This window comes from Mastigoproctus giganteus, chromosome 8 (assembly GCF_048544385.1).
Source record: "Mastigoproctus giganteus isolate SK-2022 chromosome 8, ASM4854438v1, whole genome shotgun sequence".
NCBI classification, from domain to species: domain Eukaryota; kingdom Metazoa; phylum Arthropoda; class Arachnida; order Uropygi; family Thelyphonidae; genus Mastigoproctus; species Mastigoproctus giganteus.
Genome location: NC_143582.1, coordinates 176,680,153 through 176,705,278, shown reverse-complemented (window position 1 = coordinate 176,705,278; position 25,126 = coordinate 176,680,153). Strand labels below are relative to the sequence as shown.

At 38.1% G+C, this 25,126-nt stretch overlaps 1 protein-coding gene across 5 annotated transcripts in view; it reads left to right on the top strand.

The window, feature by feature from the left end:
* in (inturned planar cell polarity protein) overlaps positions 1 to 25,126 on the top strand; it is a 349,766-nt gene that overhangs the window by 215,965 nt on the left and 108,675 nt on the right. For all 5 annotated transcript variants that reach the window (XM_090379923.1, XM_090379921.1, XM_090379922.1 and 2 more), the window contains one exon: positions 11,846 to 12,048. In XM_090379923.1, coding sequence (XP_090236049.1) covers positions 11,846 to 12,048 — 203 coding nt within the window. The remainder of the gene's footprint in view (positions 1 to 11,845; positions 12,049 to 25,126) is intronic.

The following is a 25,126-nucleotide window of genomic DNA, read 5'->3' as shown; positions in this document are numbered from 1 at the left end:
TTCCTCAATTTGAATTTATGTCCTCTCAGGTGATTTTTCTGAGCTAGAGGAAGAATCTCATCAGCATTGAGCATGCTTAAACCATTCAAGGCTTTATACACCTCTATCAGATCACTTCGCTGGTGCCTAGTCTCCAGACACTGTAATTTGCAAAACTTAAGCCTTTCTTCGTAAGAGCACCCCTTTGTTCCATTCACTAATCTTGTTGCCCTTCTCTGTACTCGTTCCAGCAGCTCTACATCCTTCTTGAAATGAGGCCTCCAGACCTGTATACAGTACTCTAGGTGTGGCCTGACCATTGCCTTATACAATGGAATAATCACCTCCTTATCCCTGCTGGAAAAATTCCTGTATATCATTGACAATACTCCATGAGCTACTCTTGCAGCCCGTCTGCACTGCTCAGAGAACTTCATATCTGCCTGCACAACCACCCCCAAGTCCCTTTCATTCTCTACCACTGTCAGTGTAGTACCACAGAGTTGATACGTTGCTCTGGGGTTGCTGTTTCCCATGTGTAGTACTTTACATTTGTCAATGTTAAACTTCATTTGCCACCTCTCAGCCCATCTGCTCAACCTTTCCAGATCCTGTTGCAGCAGCATAGTGTCAGTAGTGTCCTTGACAACCCTGCCAACCTTTGTATCATCTGCAAACTTGGACATTAAGCTTGATATACCATCATCAATATCATTTATAAATACAGAAAACAATAATGGACCCAACACTGAGCCCTGAGGGACTCCACTAATAACATTAGTCCAGGATGAGCAGTGTCCATTGATTACCACTCTCTGTCTTCTCCCCCTCAACCACCCCTTTATCCATAGCAGCAATTTGCCTCCAATGTCACACTGCTCCAATTTGTGTAGCAGTCTTCCATGTGCAACAGTATCAAAAGCCTTTCTAAGATCCAAGTATATAATATCAAAGTTATTTGCATCCAGTTCTTTTGTGACTGCATCATAATATCCAATCAAGTTGGTCAGGCAAGACTTCCCCTTAACAAAACCATGCTGTGTCTGAGCTATAACTGAAGTCTTGTCTAAATGATCCTGCAGTGCTTCTTTAACCAGTGCCTCCATTAATTTTCCTGGAACAGAAGTTAAGCTCACAGGTCTATAATTACTTGTGTCAGCCTTTGATCCTCCTTTGTGAATTGGGGTCACATTTGCACATTTCCATTTTTGGGGTCACATATGGGTATCTCCCCTGAGTCCAAGGAAGCTCTCATAATTATGGCTAAGGGTTTGCTTACTTCCTTTGCTGCCTCCTTTAATATAACTGGATAGTAATAACAAACAAACCTCCCAAAAAAAGAATGGAAAAAATGCTCAGCACACAAAACCAGCCTGATGAATTGTTCTCAGCTAAACCTAAATAATGCATAACATCATACAATGGAACTGCAGAGGACTAAGCAGTCATTCCAATAACTTAAGGGATTTATTAGCTCAATTCAATCCCATAGGTGTATGCCTCCAGGAGACATTCTTGTTACTCAAAATGTCACCAAAATTCTAAAATTATATGATCTACAGACAAGATAGGAACTCAGAGTCTTCACCACTTAGGAGTAGCTTCTTTTTAATTCTAACTTACCATCCAGATTAGTCCAATTAAGAACCACTCTAGAAGCTGTGGTTCATTGGATTGCAGTGGATATTTCAGTTACCCTTGTTTCCATTTATATTCAGTTATATTAAAGGAGGCAGCAAAGGAAGTAAGCAAACTCTTAGCCATAATTATGAGAGCTTCTTTGGACTCAGGGGAGGTACCCATGGACTGAAAATGTGCAAATGTGATCCCAATTTACAAACGAGAATCAAAGGGCGACACAAGTAATTATAGACCTGTTAGTTTAACTTCTGTTCCAGGAAAATTAATGTAGGCACTGGTTAAAGAAGCACTGCAGGATCATCTAGTCAAGACTTCAGTTATAGCTCGGACACAGCATGGTTTTGTTAAAGGAAAGTCTTGTTGACCAATTTTATTGGATACTATGATGTGGTCACAAAGGAACTGGATGCAAGGAATAACTTTGATATCATATATTTGGATCTTAGAAAGGCTTTTGATACTGTTGCACATGGAAGACTGCTGAATAAATTGGAGCAGTGTGGCATTGGAGGCAAATTGCTGCTATAGATAAAGGGATGGTTGAGTGGGAGAAGACAGAAAGTGGTAATCAATGGACACTGCTCTTCGTGGACTAATGTTATTATTGGAGTCCCTCAGGGTTCAGTGTTGGATCCATTGTTGTTTTCTGTATTTAAAAATGATATTGATGATGGTATATCAAGCTTAATGTCCAAGTTTGCAGATGATAAGAAGGTCGGCAGAGTTGTTAAGGACACTAATGACAGTACGCTGCTGCAACAGGATCTAGAAAAGTTGAGCAGATGGGCTGAGAGGTGCCAAATGAAGTTTAACATTGACAAATGTAAAGTACTACATATGGGAAGCAGTAACCCCAGAGTAACGTATCAACTCTGTGGTACTACACTGACAGTAGTAGAGAACGAAAAGGACCTGGGGGTAATTGTGCAGGCAGATATGAAGTTTTCTGAGCAGTGCAGACGGTCTGCAAGAGTAACTCATGGTGTCTTGTCAATGATATACAGGAATTTTTCTAGCAGGGATAAGGAGGTGATTATTCCCTTGTACAAGGCAATGGTCAGGCCACAACTTGAGTACTCTATACAGGTCTGGAGGCCTCATTTTAAGAAGGATGTAGAACTGTTGGAATGAGTACAGAGAAAGGCAACAAGATTAGTGAATGGAACAAAGGGTTGCCTTTATGAAGAAAGGCTTCTTAAGTTTTGCAAATTACAGTGTCTGGAGACTAGGCACCTGCGAGGTGATCTGATTGAGGTGTATAAAGCCTTGAATGGTTTGAGCATACTCAGTGCTGATGGGATTGTTCCTCTTGTTCAGAATAATCACCTGAGAGGGCATAAATTCAAATTGAAGAAAGACAGATGTAGGATAGAAGTGTGGAAGTTTGCCTTTAGCCAGCAGGTAGTTGGTTGGTGAAAGACTTCCATCCTTTGTTGTGGAAGTTGATAGCCTAAATAAATTTAAGGCTGAGCTGGACAGGTATTTGGAACAAATGGAGGGGTGAAATGGGAGCGGTTTTTTTTTTTTTTTTTTTTTGGCTGATGCTGCATAAGCTTTGCTTTCTTGCATCATATGCCTCTACTAATGCTAATGCTAAATATTCTGCCATCTGTATCGCTTCTGCAATCAGAACTTGACAACCTAGTTATCCAACTCCTAACTCCAATTTGTCTTTTTGGTAACTTTAATGGGCACCATCCATTGTGAGGTCCACTACAATGGACATCAAAGGCAAATTGATTGAGGAATTTATAAATAACAATGATTTTAATATACTGAACTCTGGATCTCCTACCTATAGCCACCTACCTACATGATCTTCTTTTGCAGTTGATTTGTCAATTTATTCACCATCCATCTTTCCAATTATGACATGGTCGGTGTTATCCAATCCATTTAATAACGATCGCTTTCCAATAATTTGCTCAATGCAAACAGTGGTAACTCCAAATCCTGACCAACGATTGAATTGGAAATTTAATAAGGTGAATTGGTATGGCTATTCGTCCAAAATACTTTTAGATAGAATTTATGTTCAACAGAAACCAACTGATGATGTAACCACTTACATAGATTCTGACTGCTGCTAATGTTTCCATTGCAAAATCCAAGACATATCACACCCACCTAAATCACTGGTGGAATATAGTGCTTTAATGCCAAAGCACAAAAATGGAGAAAAATCGTGCTTGGAATAATTTCTGCCTGTATCCTACCACCAGTAACTTAATTGCTTATAAGAGACTTAAAGCAAAAGCAAGGCAAATTAAACGTAAATCGAAAAGTGACTTGTGGATTGCCTTTGCCTCACCCATAACAAGAGACACTGATATGCAGCTCTTCTGGAGAAGGATATAGGCCCTGAATGGAAAATTTGTTTTGTTGCCCTCTCCAATACTTCATTGGAAAGGGAAAGATTTATCTGCCCCTGAAGAAGTTGTTAATGCATATCAGAATCGTTCTTCACAATCTCTGCTTTGACTTCCTATGCATCCTCTTTCCAAAACATTAAAGCAGGTGCAGAACAGCATAAAATCAACTTCTTCACACGCCACTCCTTCCCATAAAACCAACCCTTTATGTTAACAGAATTCAAAGAATCATTAAATAGATCATCCAGTAGTGCACAGGCCTGGATGGTATTCATTACATTATGCTCAAGCATTTATCTGAAAACGACTTGCATACCTTGGTGATCTTCTATAATCTGATCTTCTCTGAAAATGCCTATCCTTCTTCCTGGCGCCATTCTTTCATTATTGCCATACCAAACCCAGGCAAAGATCCTTCCCTGGTTCAAAATTATAGGCCCATATCTCTCACAAGTTGCTTGGATAAAATTTTCAAAAGTATGGTTCACACAAGGCACTGGGGTCACAGAATCTGCTGCCAGATCATCAATAGGGCTTTCGAAAAAACATATATACTTTAGACGTGCTCATCAAAGCCGAATCTCACATCTGCAATGCCTTTGTCAGGAAACATCTAATCATGGTCAACTTAGACCTTGAAAAGGCATTTGACACTTTCTGGCATCATGATATTCTTATGGATATTTACCATTTGCCTGAAATAATTCAAAATTTCCTGCAATTGCATTCTTTTGAGGTCCGATATAAAAACATACTCTCTGCTTCTCACATTGAGGAAGGAGTCCCGCAAGGATCAGTACTTAGTCCAACACTATTTGCAATCCATGTTAGCATCATGACAGAAGATATCCCAAAAACTGTTGAAACATATATGTATGCAGATGACCTTACCATTTCCTGTCAGTCTCAAAGTATCAATACCATCGAATGGCAGCTCCAACTTGCCATAAACAAAATAGAATCCTAGATTTCGTGGAATGGTTATAGACTATCAGAAAAGAAATGTATTGCCACTCACTTTTGTAAACGACGGGTTCTCCATCCTGATCCTAACTTGCAAATAAATAATACGCCAGTTCCACTTGTCACTACCATTAGATTTCTTGGACTGATATTAGACAGCAAGCTGAACTTCCAAGCTCACATTACCCACTTAAGAACTACATGTCTAAAGTATTTGATTATACTTCGATCAGTCTCGTCCAGGTCTTGGGGAGCTGATTGGTATACTTTAATGCATCTTTACAGAACTTTAATCCATTCAAGCTTATAGTTGTCCAGTATATGACTCTGCAAGAAGCACTACTTTACAACGTCTAAATGTGATCCAGCACATAGCTCTGAGGACTTCTCCAGTCTAAAGTCTTTATATTGAGGTGCATGATCCTTCATTACATCTTCGTAGGAAAACATTAATACTACAATACGCTGCTAAGATCCAGAGTCTTCCATCGCACCCCAGTTGAGAGGATCTTTATAATACTCGGTGGGATTTTTTATATGAGAGCAAGCCAAATGAAAATAGACCTGCTTCACTCAGGATTAAAGAGCTTGTTCAGAGTTGGAATATCAATTTCAGTGATATTATTAAGGACACAACTGCACCTGTTCCACCTTGGATGTACATTTCTGTCTCTTACGTGGGGAAAGAATGTCATACCTCCCTGCAATATCAGGCAGTTGCACTCAGCTCACTCTACTCTGAACTCCCATGCCTATAAAATCTATACTGATGGATCAAAAACTGCCAGTATGATAGGTGCTGCTGCAGTGTTTCATTCATTAACTGTTACAGCCTCATTACTATTAGCATGCAGCATCTTCACAGTTGAATTATATGCCAGCAAATTAGCATTTAGTAAAATTATTGAGCTTTCCATCTCACCTGCCATAATTTAAACCAACTCCCTCAGTGCTATTAATATTATTATTAGCTATATGGTGCAAGGAAGCCTGAGGCTTATGCTGCACTAGCCAAAAGAAAAAAAATTCCTGAGTTACCCTGAGAGGGAGAAGTAGAAGGGAATCACCAAGAAAGAGAAGAATGATGATATCCAGCTCAGGACCCTGGGTGTGCCAAGCCCATACTCACCAGATGTGAGCCCCCAGTGATATCTCTGCCATAAGGAAGAATTTCTCATCTTCTCATCCTTTCTTGAAAGACATTCAATTCCAGCTAATCTCCTGCAGTGTGTCCATTCAGTCAATCAGTTTTTGCTGGATCCCTGGTCATTGTGGCATTCCAGGAAATGAAAGTGCTGATCTAGTCCCTAAACATCCTCAGGTTCCTCATTGACTATAAACCCATCATTCGCAAAGCATGCTTTGATAATTGGTCACATATCTGGAAAAGTAGCACCAACAAAAAACTGTACCAAATAAAAGAAGATCCGAAGCTGTGATTCTCTGGCTTAACGAGACAGACAAGAGGAAGTGGTATTGGCAAGACTCAGAATAGGACACACTCATCTCTTCCTATTATCGGGAGAAAATCCACCTCATTATTCATCCTGTCAGATGCAATTTATGGTCCCTCATTTTCTGGTTGATTGTCCCTTACATCCAACCATCCGTCAAACATTTTTCAGTCACTCTCCGTGTTGAATATATCACCTGATTTATCTCATTTCTTAGGAAATTAAGCAAATATTGAAGAGCTTTATTGTATCTAAAACATATTGGCTTGTACAGATGATTTAACATCTGTAACTATATGTTGCCTGTAAATAAACAATGAACAGACACAATTTGGCCTCAGTAGCCCTTGTCGTTAAGCACAATACCACCATCAACAACAACCACCATCACTAATTCCAGTCAGTATCTGGAAAGTTGTAAAATTCCCCAGTGTAAGATTCTGATTTGCTAGCCTATAACATACTCCTCATTTTAGTCTTCTCAGTGCTTATGTCACAAGATAATCCCAGGGGCTCACATCTGGTGAGTATGGGCTTGGCACACCCAGGGTCCTGAGCTGGATATCTTTCTCTTTCTTGGTGATTCCCTTCTACTTTTGACTCTCTTTCTCTCAGGGTAACTCAGGAATTTTTTTTTTTTTGGCTGGTGCAGCATAAACCTCAGGCTTCCTTGCACCATATAGCTAATAATAATAAATAAGATTGACACCTTCCTGTCGTGCTTTCCTTTCTGTACACTTTGTTCAATTTTTACATGCACTATATCACAGTGATACTTTGTTTCTGATGTTCTCATGATGTTTACAGTTAATTTAATCAGTACCCCATACTAATCTTCTGAACAGTATAGTAATTTTCTTTAGTGAGTTTAATGCTCACAAATGTAGCTAGCTTTAGTTTCCTGGTTGTATGGATACTTAACACTTGATTATTTCCTCACCAAACTCCTTCACAAAGTACAAGGTCAATGTTAGTGGTTCTCTTGGCACCTCCGATCACAACTTTGTGATGGTCTCTTCTCCAATGGAAAGTCACCCCTCCATTGCCATTCTCAGCTTTGTGTTGTGGGATGGGCTGTTTTTTTTTTTTTTTTTCTTTCCCTCTATTTCTTTTTTTCTTGGTTGAGCTACAGATTTAATCCTTCTGATCCATTGTTTACTCAGATCTTGTTATTGAAATTATTCTTGTTTCCTTATTCCACATTCCACTCAAATCTTGTCCTTTATATAGGCCCTGGGTGCCAAGCATTTCAGTGGCCATGTGATCTTTGCAGATCCATATAGAGCATTTTCTCTTCTCTCCACCAACTTAAAAGTTATCCCTGTTTTCTCTGTGAATTATGAATTTTTCTTTTAAAGTAGCTATACTTATTTAAAGAAGAGATTAAGAAGAGAGCCCAGAAAAAAGAAAGCACCTTTTTCTTTAATTGTAATTCATTTAATACTAGCTATACTAATTCCTGCACTTGGCCACTAAGTGACACTGTTCCTGTCTTCCCATGAAAAAAGAGCTAGAAACCTGGGAGGTAAAGATACCCCCCCCCCACACACAGTCAGAAGAAACAACCATGGACTCTTACATATTTACGTTGCTTGAGTCTCCAATGCTCAGTATCTAGTGAAATACACAAACCTGATTTTGACAATTCCAATCCTAAAAGATTAAGAACAAGTGTCCCATGTAAACAGGATGGGTCATCATTCCTGATATTTCATTCACCATGAAATTGGCCATTGAGCAAATTATCACCATTCCTCATACAAAAATGCTTGGAAAATGCTGCTTGTTCACTGAAGATGGCTAAGAGAATTCGGTTTACAAGCACAAAATAGTCAGAGACTTCCTTAAAACTTACATCTGGTGGAATGCCTGCCAAGGTAACTTCCCATGTGACTCTTAACTCATGCAAAGTTGTAATGAAGTAAGGAAGAAATTGTTTAAGAACTACAAGGGCAAAAGGTTGTAGAAACAAAAATACACCAATTTTACCAACAATTGTAAAAGCGAGATATTAAACTGTCGAATCTGGCCCATTCAAAAACATGTGAGAAATGGCAAACAGAAAAAAATATATATGAAAATATAAAATTGAACATAAAGTGACCAGGAGGCAAATAAACAAATCTTACCAAATTGTAAAAAAATGTACGTATGCAAAAAATGCTAAAATGACAGTCAACAGATATGCAAACTGATATTTCATTCTCTGTGAATTTGTCACTTGCCGATTGGGCCTGATTGCCATTTCTGTTACACAGCAGTCTCCTAAGCAAATAGCAGATTCAGCCAGCTCTAGACTCAGTCATAACAGCCACCATGTCACTTCTGACAGTAGAAAGAAAATACCTGATCCCATTGTAAAAATAAGTTCTCCTGACACACACACACACACACACATGGATTACATAGTCTCCTGGTGTCAGTCAACAGTTCTAGCCTTCCCAAAGCCCGGAAAGGATCGTATCTTTCCATATAACTATAGGCCGATTTCCCCGACTAGTTGTTTAGGCAACATCCTGGAAAAAATGGTTCACAGGTGGTTAATGTGGTTTCTGGAAACTAACAACTTGCTAAATAGTAATCAGTATGGGTTTCGAACTGTTCCACGTTAGACGTAATGCCTTCTTAAGGGGACAACATCTGGTGATTAATCTCTATATTGAGAAAGCCTTCGATAACACCTGGTGATATGGTGTACTTCAAGTTCTTCATTCTTTCAGCTTGAGAGGTCATTTAATGCAATTTATACAAAACTTCCTATGCCACAAAACATTTTAGGTCAGGTACATGAATAATTTATCCAAAACATTTGAACAAGAGGAAAGTGTACCACAAGGTTCCATTCTCAGTCCAACATTATTTGCAATAAGAATTACAAACATGACAAGGGATGTACCAAATACAATAGAATTGTACATGTTTGCTGATCATGCAGTAGAGACCTCATTATCTCCACTCAATCCCAAACTGTGAACACCATTAAAAGACAACTTCAAATTGCCATAGCCGAAATAGAATCATGAGCATTGTGGAATGATTATTCCCTAGCAGAAAACAAGTCCACTGCTATTCATTTTTGTAAAACTACGTCTGTATCCAGAAATATTTTTAGAAACAGCCTGATTCCTGTCACTAACAATTTTTGTCTGTTGGGGTTACATTTAGATAATAAACTTAATTTTGCTTCCCATATAGCGTACCTTCAGAATACTTGTCTTAAAAAACTGAATATCCTAAGAGCTGTCTCTGCTATGTCCTGCGGTGCTGACAGAAGCTTTCTTCTACATCTCTATAGAGCTTTAATAAGATCATGCTTGGATTATGGAGCACCTGTCTACAACTCTGCCAGGAAAAGTTCTCTGTTACTTCTGAACACTACTAGCATAGTGCCCTTAGGATAACTGTGGGAGCCTTCAGAACATCTCTGGTTCACATCCTGTATATTGAGGCAGATGAACCTCCTCTGCATCTCAGGAGAAAAATTTTATTGTGTAATTATGCAGCAAAGATTGAAAGTACTCCAGCCCACTCCAGCTGGCAGTATCTGTTTGATCCTCAACACACCATGCTATATCACAATAAACTTACTGAAAACTGCCTCACAGGGATTTGACTGCAAGAACTCATAATCAGTTGGAACATTAAATTTCAGAATATATTCCAAGAGCTTGCTATTCCTGAACCTCCCTGGACTGAATTTATATCCCTCTCTCTGCGACAATTTTGTTTTGAGATGGGGAAAACCCTCCCTGGCAAATACCAACTTTCAACGGCTACACAAATTGAATTCTTTGGAAAATTCGGGGAAAACTATCTGGCAAATACCAACTTTCAACAGCTACACAAATTGAATTCTTTGGAAAATTCAGAGAAAGTTCATATCTATATACTGATGGCTCCAAAACAGATACGGCTGTTGGTGCAGCAGCAGCAGTTTCTTCCACTTTCTTAGTAGCTGCATCTCTTCCTGCTGAGTATATACTGCAGAGTTATTTGCAATAAAACTGGCTGTAGATAACATAAATACCATATCAAACAATCTCTGATATATATGTTCAATCACTACCATTCAATCTACCTTTTCTCCCTTTCATCCCATTCTTAAAGAGATCCAATCTAAATTATTTTACTGTCAAACAGCCAACCACAAGGTTACCTTCTGCTGGATTCCTCGTCATGTCAGCATCCCATACCTAGTACACTCCACTCAGTGCCTCCTGTGGTGCTCCAGCAGAAAGTTGTTAAAATAATTCTGAATAATCTTGATGCCAAGGAAGCTCCAGATCCAGGTGACATTATTACACTTGTTGTCAAAACCTGTGCTCTTCAGCTTTCTCTTGTCTTGTATCATCTTATATTCTCATATTCTACTGTTTCTCCTTCTGCTTGTAAATTTGCTCATATCCAGTCAGTTCCTTAAAAAAAGGTGACAAATCCCTCCCTCCCAGTTATTGTTCCATTGCACTTACCTCTACTCTTTCACAAGTCATAGAGGTATTTGTCAACCACAAACTAAAATTGTCTCAAATTGTTTCATCTGATCAATGATTGCCAATATGGATTCCATCAGTGTCAATCCACAGGTGATATTTTGGCTTATTGTTACTCGTCTTTGAACAAATGGAAATGGAAAAGTTTGATATGGATTGCCAATTGTATTTTTCAATTCAGTCTTCTCTTTGAATGCTTATTGTGGATGGTGGTGGTAGGCAGCTTTCTGTCTTCTAACTTCTCTACTAATGCTAGTTCCCCAATCTTCAGTTCTTTTTCTCACTCTTTTCCTCACTTTTACCAGTGATCTTCTTCTGACTGAAAATCCTGTGTATAGTTTTGCTAATTAAAGAATACTACATTCCACTTTCCAGTGGGAGAAACCTTTGCTGTCACAAACAGCTTCAACTTCTCAAATATCTTTCACCAATTCCTTAAATGCCTCTCTTCAAGTAATCCTCCAATGGGGTAAAGATAATCTAGTTAAATTCCGCCCTTCTAAAACTCAGTTATTTCTGTATCTTGCAAAAAGTTATCATTGCACGTTAACAACGTCCATGTAACATGCAGATGCTGATAACTGACAGTCAGATCCATTCTTTAGATTTGACAGTGATGTCCTCAAGGATTTAAAAATGTCATAAAATTGGTTTCTAAATGGTTAGGTTATTAGAATGTTTTCTGTAAAGTTTCTTTCTAGCTTGTTTCAATAAACTCAATCATTTATTGCTTTTAAAAATATACATAGGGTGCAGTGCTGTTTAATCTTCCCCTCTCCATACTGAAAGACAAAATATACTGTAAATGACTTTCCTAGGTTTTAATTAATATTTTAATTATGATTTCTATTTTTGATAAATGAATACATTAATTATCAGTATATTGCTTGGAATTGCATACAGCATTTCAGTATTAAATTTTTTTTTTTTTTTTTTTTGGCTGCAGTTTAGAATCTGATTTGGTCCCTCCGCTGGCATCTGCTGATTGTTTCCTAAATAAGAAAACAACTAAAAAGTCAGCACCAGCACAATCTGTAAATAAAATTTCCTCTCCACAACTATCTGGTTCACAGAAAAGAGAAAACCTTAACCGGCGGTTCTACAGCCATTCAAATTTAATGTTCACAGGAACATCATGGACAGGTTCAGGTATTTTATCATTTGATCATAATTTTTAATATATTTATGTATATGTTAAAGTTCATTAAGAATTAATCTGCCATCATGGGGTCATATTTAAAAAAAAGTCTTGTGCAGAAACTGACTCTTTCCGACCACCTCAGGAAAAGTATGAGGTTCGTGTTAGCAGATCAAATCTGTTTACTTTTGGTTATAGTTCATGTAATAACCACAGTCAAAGATCAGGATATTTTTGTCATACCTAAAGCTAGACCTCAGGGAAAACTATGCAAGAAATTCGCAGAGCCTTTCAGAAAAGGTTGTTCCCTCATTGATTTTTGAATGATAAGAAAAGGAAATCAACTTTGCCAGACTGTTTTGACATAGTTAATTTCCTTTTCTCATTGTGATTGCTTTATTTTCTGGGAACAGTTGTTTGTTATTTTAAATCATCTCATGTGTCTTTGAGGAAGTATTTTCTGATATTGACTAGATATGGCTAGTTTAAGATAAGATTAGGTTGGTATGATGGTTTTGTCTTAGGTCTGTATCACAATATATGCATTCAGATGTATTGTAAACAAAGTGACAATTTTTTTCTCTCTAGATGATGGTTTAATTTGTTGTATGCAGGATTAGTACAGGTGCATTTTTATCATATCAGGTAGCAATTATAGTATTATTGAATAAGGGAAAAATAAGTGGTTGTTTTTTTATAGCTATTGTCATTGAGTATATTTTACTTTTGCTTATACAAATAGACTCTCAGCAACTCAAACATCAAATTGAATTTCTTGATATCTCAAACTCTGACAATTTCAACTCCCATATTTAAAACCTCCATATAAATAATGCTTTAAAAGTCTTGTTAACTTGAACTGCATATAACCCAGTTTTTGATAACCCAACATTTTTATGTGGGTGTTCCATAAAACTGGGCACGGTTTCTGGATTAGATCTAGACAAGGTGGCAGTGAGCAAGGCAGCATGTTCTTTCTTAACTCATGAGATATTCATGTTATCTCTCTCTCACTGAAAATTCTTCTTGTTTAGATGTTTTTAAGATTACAGTTGTGTCCCCCGTATCTGCTGATTCTATATACACTGATTCAGTTACCCACGGTTAACCATGAAAAAACTTAACACATATTACTTCCGTGTCCAATACGATGCTTCCCTTTATTTTTTACAATGTCGCTTATGGTTTCATCACCAACATTATAATGGTTCTTTAGAGATTTAACAGATGCACCATTTTCGAACTTTTGAATAATTTCAAGTTTTTCTTTAATTTGAAAGCACAAATCTTGCGTTTGCCCATCATTTTTGTGATTTCTAAACAACAAAAAAAAAAAAAAATTATGACTTCCCTGACATAAATAACGAAACAAAATTCGTCCTTTTCTGGTGCAACGGAACACAACAATTGATGCAACACACTAAATCAAACTAAACACTTGGTCTCTCTTTTTTTTTTTTTTTTTTGTTTTGAGATGTGAAGACAGCAGGGGTTGCAAGGTAATAGGTACACTAATCTCCCAATGACGACTTATAATGCCAGTTCTAGTTATTACTTGAATTATATGATTTTTTTTTTTTTTTTTAATTTGGAGTCTTGAAGTGTTCCAGTTAATCCAATCCCGGTAAATTGAGAGTCTGCTGTACTTTATTATTACCATATTTAATGTTGATAATGTCTTACTGTGTGTTTAATTTATCAATTAAACTTTATTATATGTATATATGTACAAGAAAATCACATTATATATGGGGTTAGCAGGTATTTGCTTATATCCGCGGTTTCAAGCATCCACAGTAGGCCTTGGGACGGATCCCATGCAGATACAGGGGCCTTACTGTATTATTAAATCTGGTCACCAACTATTGATAATCCCATGTCATATAGACCTATTGCCTAGTTGGCAAACTTTTAAAATGTTTGTTATCATTTAGAATTACTGTATTATTGCAGGACAGTAACTGTTATGCTTCCAACCAGGTGTTGGTACTCAGGATGCTCTGCTCAAATTATTCAGACTCGTTAAAAATACTTTTCATAAGTACACTCTAGCTGTGCTTATAGACTTTGAGGGTGCTTTTGAATCCTATGGTGGGAGAGTACACTCAAATGCCTTTAGCTTCTAAATTGTCCTAATAATTTGTTCCAAATTAGTTGAGATTATTTCTCTGACAAATTTGTAACTGTTTCTTCAAATTGGTGACAAGACAAATGTCTAAGGTTTGCTCCCAGGATAGTGGTTCAAAAGCTCAATTAGAAAATACTACCAGTTCAATTTTAGATCTCTCAGACAGGTGTCTAGTTAACACACTAAAGATATATAAAACAAACATGATGTTATTGAGTTATTTTATCACCATCTCATCATTCTTTAGTTAAAATTGGTGATCAGGCCATCCCTTTTGTGACAACTACAAAAGTATTTAAATCTCTTGACTGACTGACTTTTCACCCACATCTAATGTACCTTGCTCAGAAGCTACAGAATTTCTCCTCTGTGATAATTAGAATAACCAACCAAGACAAGGAATTAAACCATAAAACCTTTGAATCTTCTACATGCCAGTTATTTTACTTAGAGTGAACAATGCCGCCAGAGCCTATATGCACAAGGCCAGACTCCTGACATTCCAATTAAGACTGTTCTATCTGACAGTTTCCTTCTCTTACTTACATGCACATGTAGAATGACTTCAACCACAGCCTTGCAAAGAATGGTGCTTTCCCTTGGATCTATTTTTGGTTTACCATGACTTATCCTTCTATAAGGAAAAATATTTCTGTGGAATTTGATGGCATTAGAGTAAATTCTTTCTCTGTTCTGCTACCTTTGAAAGCCCAGTGTCTGGAAATTGTGATCAAGCAATCTCTAGTGAGCCTCTGCTGCTAGATTGGCCACAAATTCCTTGTATTTTTTTTTAGTTTTCAACATACTGCTGTCTTTCGCTTGAAATTGTACTACCTTCTCTCACTTGCAATGACTTTTAAATATCTTGCCCTGTATTGAAGATCTTTTTGTTGCTTGATCACAAGTGGCACTGCTCCTGCTTGCATGCGACAGGGCTGGAAAACCTGGGTTTAAAGAAAACATTGCGGCCTTAAAGGAGCTTAAAATGGATTTATTGATACCAATATTGGTTCTATTCCACCATTAGAGCCAGTGTGTCCAATCTGGATACTGCAAATGACAAGGACCAAGAGACCTCTTAGCCTTATTAGAAATGTTGGGACATCATTTTGGCAGTATGCCCATCCTTTCTGATAATACAGTCACAGGCTACTTGACCTTTAACCCCCACAAGCACTTGTGCAACGAGCAGTTTGCCCATGCGAGGTAAGACGTTTTAACATATTTCTGCTCTTTTTTTTTTTTTTTTTAATTTTCTTTGGGTTCGGTATTTTTTCTTTTGGCAGTTTTTCCTTCCTTTATCCCGAGAATAATATCTCATGGTAAGAAATGAGCTGAAATGGACAGAATGAGGTACGAAGAGCAACAGGAAACAATCTTCTTGAACAGCAGGGGAAGAAGTTTTTTTTTTTTTTTTTTTTTGCAACAATGTAGAAAAGTGAATATAGTAGCTCCCTCTCGGATTCTGAGCAGGATTTTTAACCCTTATACAAAACTCCTTTTATGTTATAAAAAAAAGGAAAAAACAAGCTAAATAGAGCACAAAAACAAGAAAAGGAAATACTATGCCCAGCCTTATGTTGACATTAATCTTAGATCTCCATTTGGAAGATGACATGGACACTGAATGTCCAACCTTCTCCAAGAAAGAAAAGATGAAATTAGACTGCTATAAACAGACTGAATCAAAAAGGAAAAAAAAAGGGGGGACGGGGGAGAAAAGAAGTAGAAAAAAAAGTCACCGTCATATTCACTCTCAAAACCATATAATGGTTTTAAATAATTAGATCGTATGTATAGCTTAGCTTAATTTTAAGCATTCACATTCACCTCATAGTAATCCGCTTAGCTGTTGGAGAGTTTTACCACATACATAGTGGTTATAGGATTCTAATAACTTACAGGGATTATGGGTTTAAAACTAAGTTATGGGCTATAAAAATTTTTCTAAGAAAGCAAAGTGCATCTTCCATTCTATGGTTGCCTAATTAAATTAAATTAAATGAAGAAAAAAGAATAAAAATAGAAGTTAATAGTCGCGCACGAGCGACTTTCGAAATTCGTCCTCAGTTAGCTATAGTGGGGGCTTTTTTCCTTCTTTTTTCTTCATTTAATTTAATTTAATTTAACTTCTGTAGACTGTAATTTTCAGGAAATACGTATGAAAGGAGGTTGTTCCAGAAAACGGCAGTTGAATGAATAAACGAGGAAGAGACAGAGAGTGGAGAGACTCTGTTAGAGATGAATCATTAATTAACCTAACTGCCTCTTCTGAATGGAATCAAGAAGCCTGAAAGAGGTTTTGGGGGCACCACCCCAGATGTGAGAACAATATTCCATGGTAGGGCGGATTTGTGATTTATACAGAGTGAGCAGCTATTTGGAAGAAAAGTAACGCCGATAGCGAAAGAGAAAACCAAGTTTTTTAGATGCAGAGGAAGCAATATCTGTAATATGCTTGTGCCAAGAGAGATTAGAAGTTAGGATAATCCCCAAAAGAGATATATCATTTTGCCTAGAAATCGGAGTGTCACCAAAGATAAGTATAGGAGCAGAAGAATCCTTTTTGAGAGATATAAGACAAGACTGAGTTTTAGAAGGATTGAAATCAACTAAGTTGTCTTTGCCCCACTGGAGATTGGCATTTAAGGAATTGATAGTAGATATTCGAGAAGTTTAAACTGATTGAGCAAGGCAAGGTTTCTTAAAATGGAAAGTGGAATGCAATGTGCTATCATCGGCAAAACTATGGATAGGATTTCCACTCAATGGAAGAAGGTCATTAATATACAAGAGTAAAAGAACTGAACTTAGGGGACATCAGCGTTAGTGGAGAAGTTAGAAGACAGAGAGCCAACTACCATCACCCTAAGGATCGGAGAGAAACTGGATAACCAATTACAAAAAACAGTTCGCAAACCATAAGATGGAAGCTTGTTCAAACACGATTGAAAACCTTTGAGATGTCAAGACCAACTGCTTGTGTTTCACTGAACTTTTCCATTGAATTTGTCCATAAATGGATAACATAAGACAGAATATCACCAGTGGATCAACACCGATGGAATCCATACTGGTGATCATTGATCATACGGAAGGTTTCTAGGTAGTTTAAGAGTTGGCGGTTAATTGATTTTTCCATTACTTTAGAAAGAGTAGAAGTAATTGCAATGGGACAATAATTGGTTGGGAGGGATTTGTCATCCTTTTTGAGGAACTGGCTGGATATGAGGAAATTTCCAAGCAGAAGGAAATATACCTTTGGAATTAGAAAGTGAAAAAAAGGTGGCAAAGAATAGGAGTAAGTTCAGAGCACAGGTTTTGAGAACATGTGGAGAAATACCATCAGGACCTGGAGCTTTCTTAGCATCAAGATTCGTCAAAATCCTTCTGACATCCTTTTGACGAAAGACCACAGGAGACATTGAATGGAAAATGTTGGGAATGGTGGGTAGTGTTTTACCAAGATCATTAATACGTGAGTCGGAAGAAAAATGGGATGCTAGCAGGTCAGCTTTATCCTTGGCTGAAGTGATAACAGAACCATCTAGTTTTGACATCAGTGGGAGCAGAAATGGGCAAAAGTTGCAGCCAATAGCTTTGGCAAGAGACCAGAAGGCTCAGCTACCATTAGGGCAAGAAGCAAGTTTTCTACTCTTAGCCTGTTCAAAATCTAGTTTGGACTGATTAATAACTGCTTTACAATTGTTGCGAGCTTTAGTGTAGGCAGAAAATGAAAAATTGGAAAAAAGCCAATTACGATATGCAACATACTTCTCTTGAACAGCCTTAGCACATTTATTGGAAAACCAAGGTGAAGGACGAGATTTTAAAGTGGAGTGTGGAATAAAGGATTCCATTCCTACAAGAATAATTTCACTGACACGATCTGAGCAAACGTTGACATCAGAAGTTTTGAAACAGTAATCCAACCAAGGAAAAGAAGAAAAGAAATCTCGCAGGTCAACCCGTTTTGCATTCTTGTAATGCCAAACAATACGAAGTTGGGAATAGCCATGAGATAAAGGCTCCATTGGAGAAGAGACGATCACCAAGTTGTGACCTGACGTGCCAAAAGGACCACTCACTTTGACCGTGTACTTAGAAGGGTTGTTAGTGACAAAAAGATCAAGCGTGTTGGCTGTATGGTTAGGATTGTCCAGTATTCTTGTAGGAAAATGAACAATCTGTGCAAGGTCATTAGTAATTGTAAAAGCCTCAGCATCTCGACCAGCTGGAGTTGTGAACATTAAAATCGCCAAGGAAAATTACCTCACTGTTAGGAAAGTTGGACTTGAGAAAGCCAAGTTGCAAAGAGAGGAAGTCAAAGAGCTCCAAGTGATTAGTGGAGTTGGAAGAACAGTAGAGACAACAGATGAATTTGACACAATGAGGTAGAGAGATTTTAAGCCAGAAAAGATCGATAAGAGGAGATTTCAATTTAACAAGTCTCTGACAGAGAATATTGGAATGAACATATGCACAAGTACCAACTTTGGGGCGAAAGGAATCATACAACAAATAATTTGGGCAACTGAGATGAGCAGTAGTTGAATCAACTGATAACTGAGATTCTGTCAGAAAAAGTACATGGGGTTTGGCAGACTGCAAGTGGAAATGGACATCGTTGAGATTAGAATTGAGACCAAGTATATATGTGAAATGAACTAGGAAGTGTTTTGGATGTTTAGATCTTTTTGCAAATAAGCTTACTCTATTAGTTTGACAATTCATGGCATATTCGATTGTAAGAAAAAGTGAGGGGACATGCTATATGAAGTAATGAAATTTTTGGATGTGACGTGCACATGGTAAGAATATAACCAGATCCTTGACATAACATGGCTTCGACAATGACCCCTGCATGCACACTACTCAGACTCCCTCTAGTCACTATCTGGCAGAGTAGTGGTAGCAAGATTATACACTAGCTGATCCGGAAGCATCCTAAAGAGTTACCAATAGGTTCGGTCCGGTGTACTAACTAGCGGCCAGCCTGTGAACACCGTTTTAGAGCACCTCGAAATGTAAGGAAGATTGGATCTTGCCATGATGTTCTTCATAACCTCAAAAGTCGTCAGTCTTACTGCATGATGGAAGACATGGGGAAGGGTTGACCGGAACTTAGCTCTGGAGACTAAACATGGGTTCCACCACTTCAAGCCTCCAATAAGCAAAGTGGTGGTATTGCACCGGTTGATGAGAGCCATCTGCCACCTAATATTGCCTGGTAACACAGAGGGGGGGGCACCATTCCTCCGTGTGGTGTATGTGTGCCACACCTTGACCCCTGTCGGTTCACACCTGTGTGGTCAACCACAGTGTGCTTGTGCATGGAGGTTATACCCAAGATTACTAACAGTCCCACCATCTTTGGCTGTCACACAACCGTCCAGACTTCGCCGAAATTGGGTCCACTTGACTTGAATGTCACCTTAATATCCATCAGTGTTTTAGACTCCCAGTTAGCAAGTACAGCTTGTCTGGCATATCTGAATGAATGTCTGTGACAACTTCAAGGATCATATGTTGCTTTAGGAATCATGTTTTACATAGTTTTTGCATATCTTTACAAATAATATATTCGGAAAGATGTAGATTTACAAGTACCATTCTCTGTGGGCACCTCACAAATAGTTAGACATGGAAAACTAATGGAATCTGTGTGACAAGCAGAATATTACATAAATGAACACTATATCCACTTATCAACTGGAACATCCACTAGTCAGGTTTAGAAAGTTTGTAAAATTCAGACAGAAACCTGGAAAATATTCATCACCATTACTTCCTTCAACCCAGTAGGGGTACACCCCTAAACTAGCTGGTACATGAGTTTTCCATGATTCCATGGAAATGTGTGGAAAAAAGGTACTAAATAATTTAAAATTGAGCACTTCCTAATGTGTTCATTATCTTGAGAGTATAATGGATATATATTTTTTTTTTTAATTATTATTTTAATTTTGTTATAAATTAACATTAAATCAGGATTAAACATCACCACAACCACATAATAGAAGATATTTTCATATAAATACACAGAGGTATCCTCTGAAATAGCTTTTAAGCATATATGAGGGGATGCTGAGTCTTCTCTAAGGTGTGTGAATTACTGTAGTGTGGGAAATAATCCAAAAATATAGTGTTGAGAATAAAGTAATATGTCTTGAGCAAAAAAAAAAAAAAACAATAATAATAATAATAAATCTTAGGAAGTATGCCTGTACACTTATATGCTGCTACTATCAAAAGCTGCAAAACATTTTGCCGCTCAAAAAGATGTCTGATTTATCCCCAAGTATATCACTTGGGCCAGAAGGTAATTCTTCCATCAAGACAAAGTTTGTTTCATATGTTCAAACAGTTGATGAAAACACAAACTCCAATAGCAAAAACAGCCAACCTCACAGGAGCAGATGAAACAAAGCACACTGTCACTGGTGATAAAAGCAATCAAGTTACTAAGGGTGTTAGGCAACCTAAGGCAGATCATGAGAAATTTTTGGTTAAGAATGTAGTAATTAATTCTTATGTTAACCCTAAAAGGAAAGGGATGGACCACATTGGTCTGCTAGATAATAGCAGATGTTTTTTTTTTTTCCCTCACAGTACTACAGTTTTTCATAACATTCTAGGACCTTTGGTGACTAATATTTCTTAATGGGAAATCAGATTGAGTGGACAGATTGAGTGAAGCAAAGTTTTACTGTATGAGGGGGTTTGATAAGTTTCCAGCCTCAGAAAGAAAACATGGTGCCAGTGGCAAATGAATGTCATTTTATTCAACATAGTTCCCTTCCAGGTTGATACACTTGGCGCAACATTCCTGCAGCAATTCTATTCCATGATAATAGAAGTCTTTGTCTGCAAACCACCCCTCTGCTGCTGATATGACATCTCTTTTGTCCCTAAATGTAGAACCTTTGAGGTGCATTTTGAGGTTGGGAAACAGATAATAGTCCGAAGGGACTTTGGGTTTTTTTTTTTTTTTTAGGAGCATTAGGAACTAAGGCCATATTACTCCGGGATATGCGGTGGTCATTCCCTGACCTTTCCGCATCCTCCGTATTTGGTGGTGATGGGCTCGAACCCCGGTCTAATCAAGAAGCGTATGCTACGCACTGCTGCTCCTTCCCACCTGGCTACGGAGGCGCCTTTCCGAAGGGACAAGGTCTGGGGAATAAGGGGGATGTTCAATGATTTCATACGGCAAGTCATGAATTTTCTCCATTGCAATTCTGGCCTTATGGCAGGGAGCATTGTTTTGGAGGAAAAGGATGAGTTTTGACAACTTTCCCCACCTCTTTTCCTGCAAAGCGGCATGCAATTTGGCCAACATGACATTCAGCATTCAAGGTAGTGCCTTTTCCCAGGTATTTGCTGAGTATTATCCCTTCACAATTCCAAAATATCACACCCATCACTTTCCCTGCAGATTTCTGTCTGCAAAATTTTTTGGGTTGTGGTGATCCATCATGGCACCACTGCATGGATTGATTTTTGGTCTCAGGATCATACACATACAATGGTGTTTCATCAACTGTCACTATTCGCTGAATAACATTGCTTGCACTACTTGAAAAGCGGTCCAAAAGCGCCTTCGCATAGTCCCTTCTTTTCGTCCTGTCATCAGCTGTCAAGAGTTTGGAATCCACTTGGCAGACAGTTTTCTCATACACAATGTAATCCACCCACTCCACTTCATGCCTAGGGTGTCTGCTACACGTTGCAGACCTGTCCTCTTGTCTGCAAGGATCAGGTCGTGGACACTATCGACAATTTCTGCAGTAACTATGGTCCTGGGTTTTTCTGGTCTTTCCTCATCTTCTGTGCTTGTTCTCCCCTCCTGAAATCTGCCACCCATGATTTCACTGTGCTGTATAAATGGCACTCCTTGGCCATTGTTTGTTTCAATTAGTCATAAATTTCTTTGGCTCCCATTTTCTTGGAGAAGAGGTACTTGATGATGGCTCTCTTCTCAACTTTGGAAAAACTCACACTTTGCGTCGCCATGGTCACTTCAGACTTGTAAAAAAATTACTACTATCAGGAAATGAATGAAATTTTGCACATGTTATGAGACATTGGGTAACAACATACTAAAAGGATTTTCATCTATTCAAATTTTTTCCTTGTCAGGCCGGAAACTTATCAAAACCCCCTCGTATATTACACTCCCAGATAAACAAGTGACTCAGTATATAAGGAATGTGTACAAGCCACACAAGTTAGTTGTGTGGCTTGTCTCACCAGGGCACTTAGATTTGAGTTGATTACTTTTGAGAGGGATTATATTTTCAGTTGTCACATTGCTAGTTTGTCAATTTGTGTGCTGACAGACGACAGTATACAAAGTCAACAATAAGCGATGTTACCCTGAAATGAAAAAATGGCGGTACCACCCCATCCAGTAACACACACACAGGGAGACCACAGAAGCCCACTCCATGTGACTGGAGAGTAATTGAAAAGGTAGTATGATAATCTCATCAGATATCCCACCAGAGCATCAGTCAGGAGTTTAGGATTGATACTGATTGAGTACTATGTATAGATCTCCAGAGCCTTGGTTTTCACGGGAGAGTAGCATCAACAGATCAAGGCATGGTTCAGCAGACACTGTAATTGATCCATAGAGCAGTAGAAATTAGTTCTATGGTTAGTGATAAATCTCACTACACCCTGCTGCAATAAGATAGGCAGGTGTAGAGGATGTGCAGAGAACATCATCTGCCAGAGTGCAACATTGAAGTTAGAGTAGGTGTAGTTATGGTGTGGCACTGTTTCTCATGGTATGGCCTAGGGCCTTTTGGTGGGTGTGTGGGGGAAACCCACAAACACCAATGCCTACTTTAACATTTTAGATAATTCTGTGCTCCCTATATTTTGGCAAGTCTTTGGTACAGATCCATGTTTGTTTCAACAGTATGATGCCCCATTCCATACCACAGCACTGTTTGAAAATGGTTCATGGATATGAATGTACAGCAGTTGGAATGGTTGATGCAGCATCCTGAGTTGAACCCAATGGAACACATATTTGATGAATTGGATCGTTAGTTGAGTGCCAGACCATTACGTTCCATGTCAGTAGCTTATTCAGCAGGAAGAATGTAGGGGGCATACCCACTACAGTTTTATTCATTCATTGGTGGAAAGTCTCCCCAGATGGGTGGAGTGGCATACCAGTTAAAGGGAGGCTGAAATGCTATTGAAGTAAGTTGCAGTGATGTTAGTTTGAAACTGGAGGGGAGTATATATGTAAATACAGTGGAACTTTTCTATTACGAACTTCTATTTAACAAATTTCTCTATATTACGATTTTTTTTGCAAAACATTGCACCTTGAAATGAAATTACATGTAAAATTAACCCCATATAATGAAGTGTTAGTCTCTCTATAATGAATTTTTAAAAAAATTAGTAAAAGCATTTTTGAAGATTTTCAAGCATTTACTGCTAAACACCCGCTCAAATATACTGCTTCCTTCCTTCCGAAATTGCGCATTAGCATCTAGAATTAAATACAGGCTGGCCTCGATTAACGCGATTAATTCGTACCGCAAGTGCATTGCGCAAAACGGAAACGCTTTAATCGAATATAATAATCAATAGGAAAAATTATAATTAGTCCTTGACCTTCTGGAATGTCCATAAAGAATTTTAAAAATACCTTTTAAATAACTTTTAACTGTATACAATGTAAAAGATAATGAAAATAATTATGGAATTAAATGTTTATTGCATAAAACAGCGGTTCCCAAACTTTGCGCCGCGGAATATTTTAAAATTTTCGAGGGAAACACAGCGATACTCAACATCTGTCGGACATCACGTGAACTATCAGCTCGAGGTAGTTCATGGTTTCAACATTTCTTATTAAGTTGTTTGGATCTAACCACTTAATAAACAGAAATGTTAGGTATTTCTTTTGGTCTAGGTGCGCCGTGAAAACTGAGACACTAAGGGCGCCATGAACCGAGAAAGTTTGGGAACCTCTGACATAAAATACACAATGAAGAAATGACTGTTGCGGAAATATTTGAACAGTGTTGACTTTCTCTTTTCATCAATCAATTTCTGATAGCTGACAATAATCTTCTCTGGGCCCTGGCGAAATAAATATCGCAGAGAACCTCAAACCTTTTGTTTGAGGTTCTCTGCGATACGAAAGATTTCGTCTAGTTCTTTTATCGTTATCTCCTTCGTGGTAACATTTTCATCTGGCTCATTTAAAAATTTGAATTTTTGAAGGCAAGTCTGCATTGACTTTATTAGCGGGAGACAAACAAGTAACGTCTTCTTCCGATGGTTGATGGAACACACTGAGGCGAGCAGCAGGCAAATGTTTGTTTATTGCCCGTCCAACGCTCGATTCAAATCTTTTTCAACTAGCACATAAAAAAAAAAGTCATATTAATTGGAAATTTGCATCGTGTAAAGTGAAAAGTGGTATAATTTTTTCAAATAGCGGTAACTGGAAAACGCATTAATTGAACTCGCATTATGCGAGGCCTGGCTAATCATCCTTTTAGTGAACACTTGTGGCCATTGACGCCCGTAGGAGGGTCTTTGTTTCATTTTTGTTACAGTTATTAAATCAAATGGGTTTTCTTAAAAGTGGTCATAAACTTTGCAATAAATAGGGTAGATTTGTAAATTGATGTTGGCTCAGGGGAAAACGAAATTTGCTGTGGTAAACCTTTAGCATGCTGTGGTGAAAATACATAGAATGCTACCATAGTCGGTTTTTAGTTTTTTTGGTTTTTTTTTTTTTTTAGGAGCATTAGCAACTAAGGCCATATTGCTCCGGGAATATGCGGTGGTCATTCCCTGACCTTTCCACATCCTCCATATTTGGTAGTCAGTTTTTAGTAATGCCTACTGAGTGACATTCGCTTCTCACCTCAACTGTACCACGTGACCTTCATGTCAATCATTATATTATATGGCCGTTC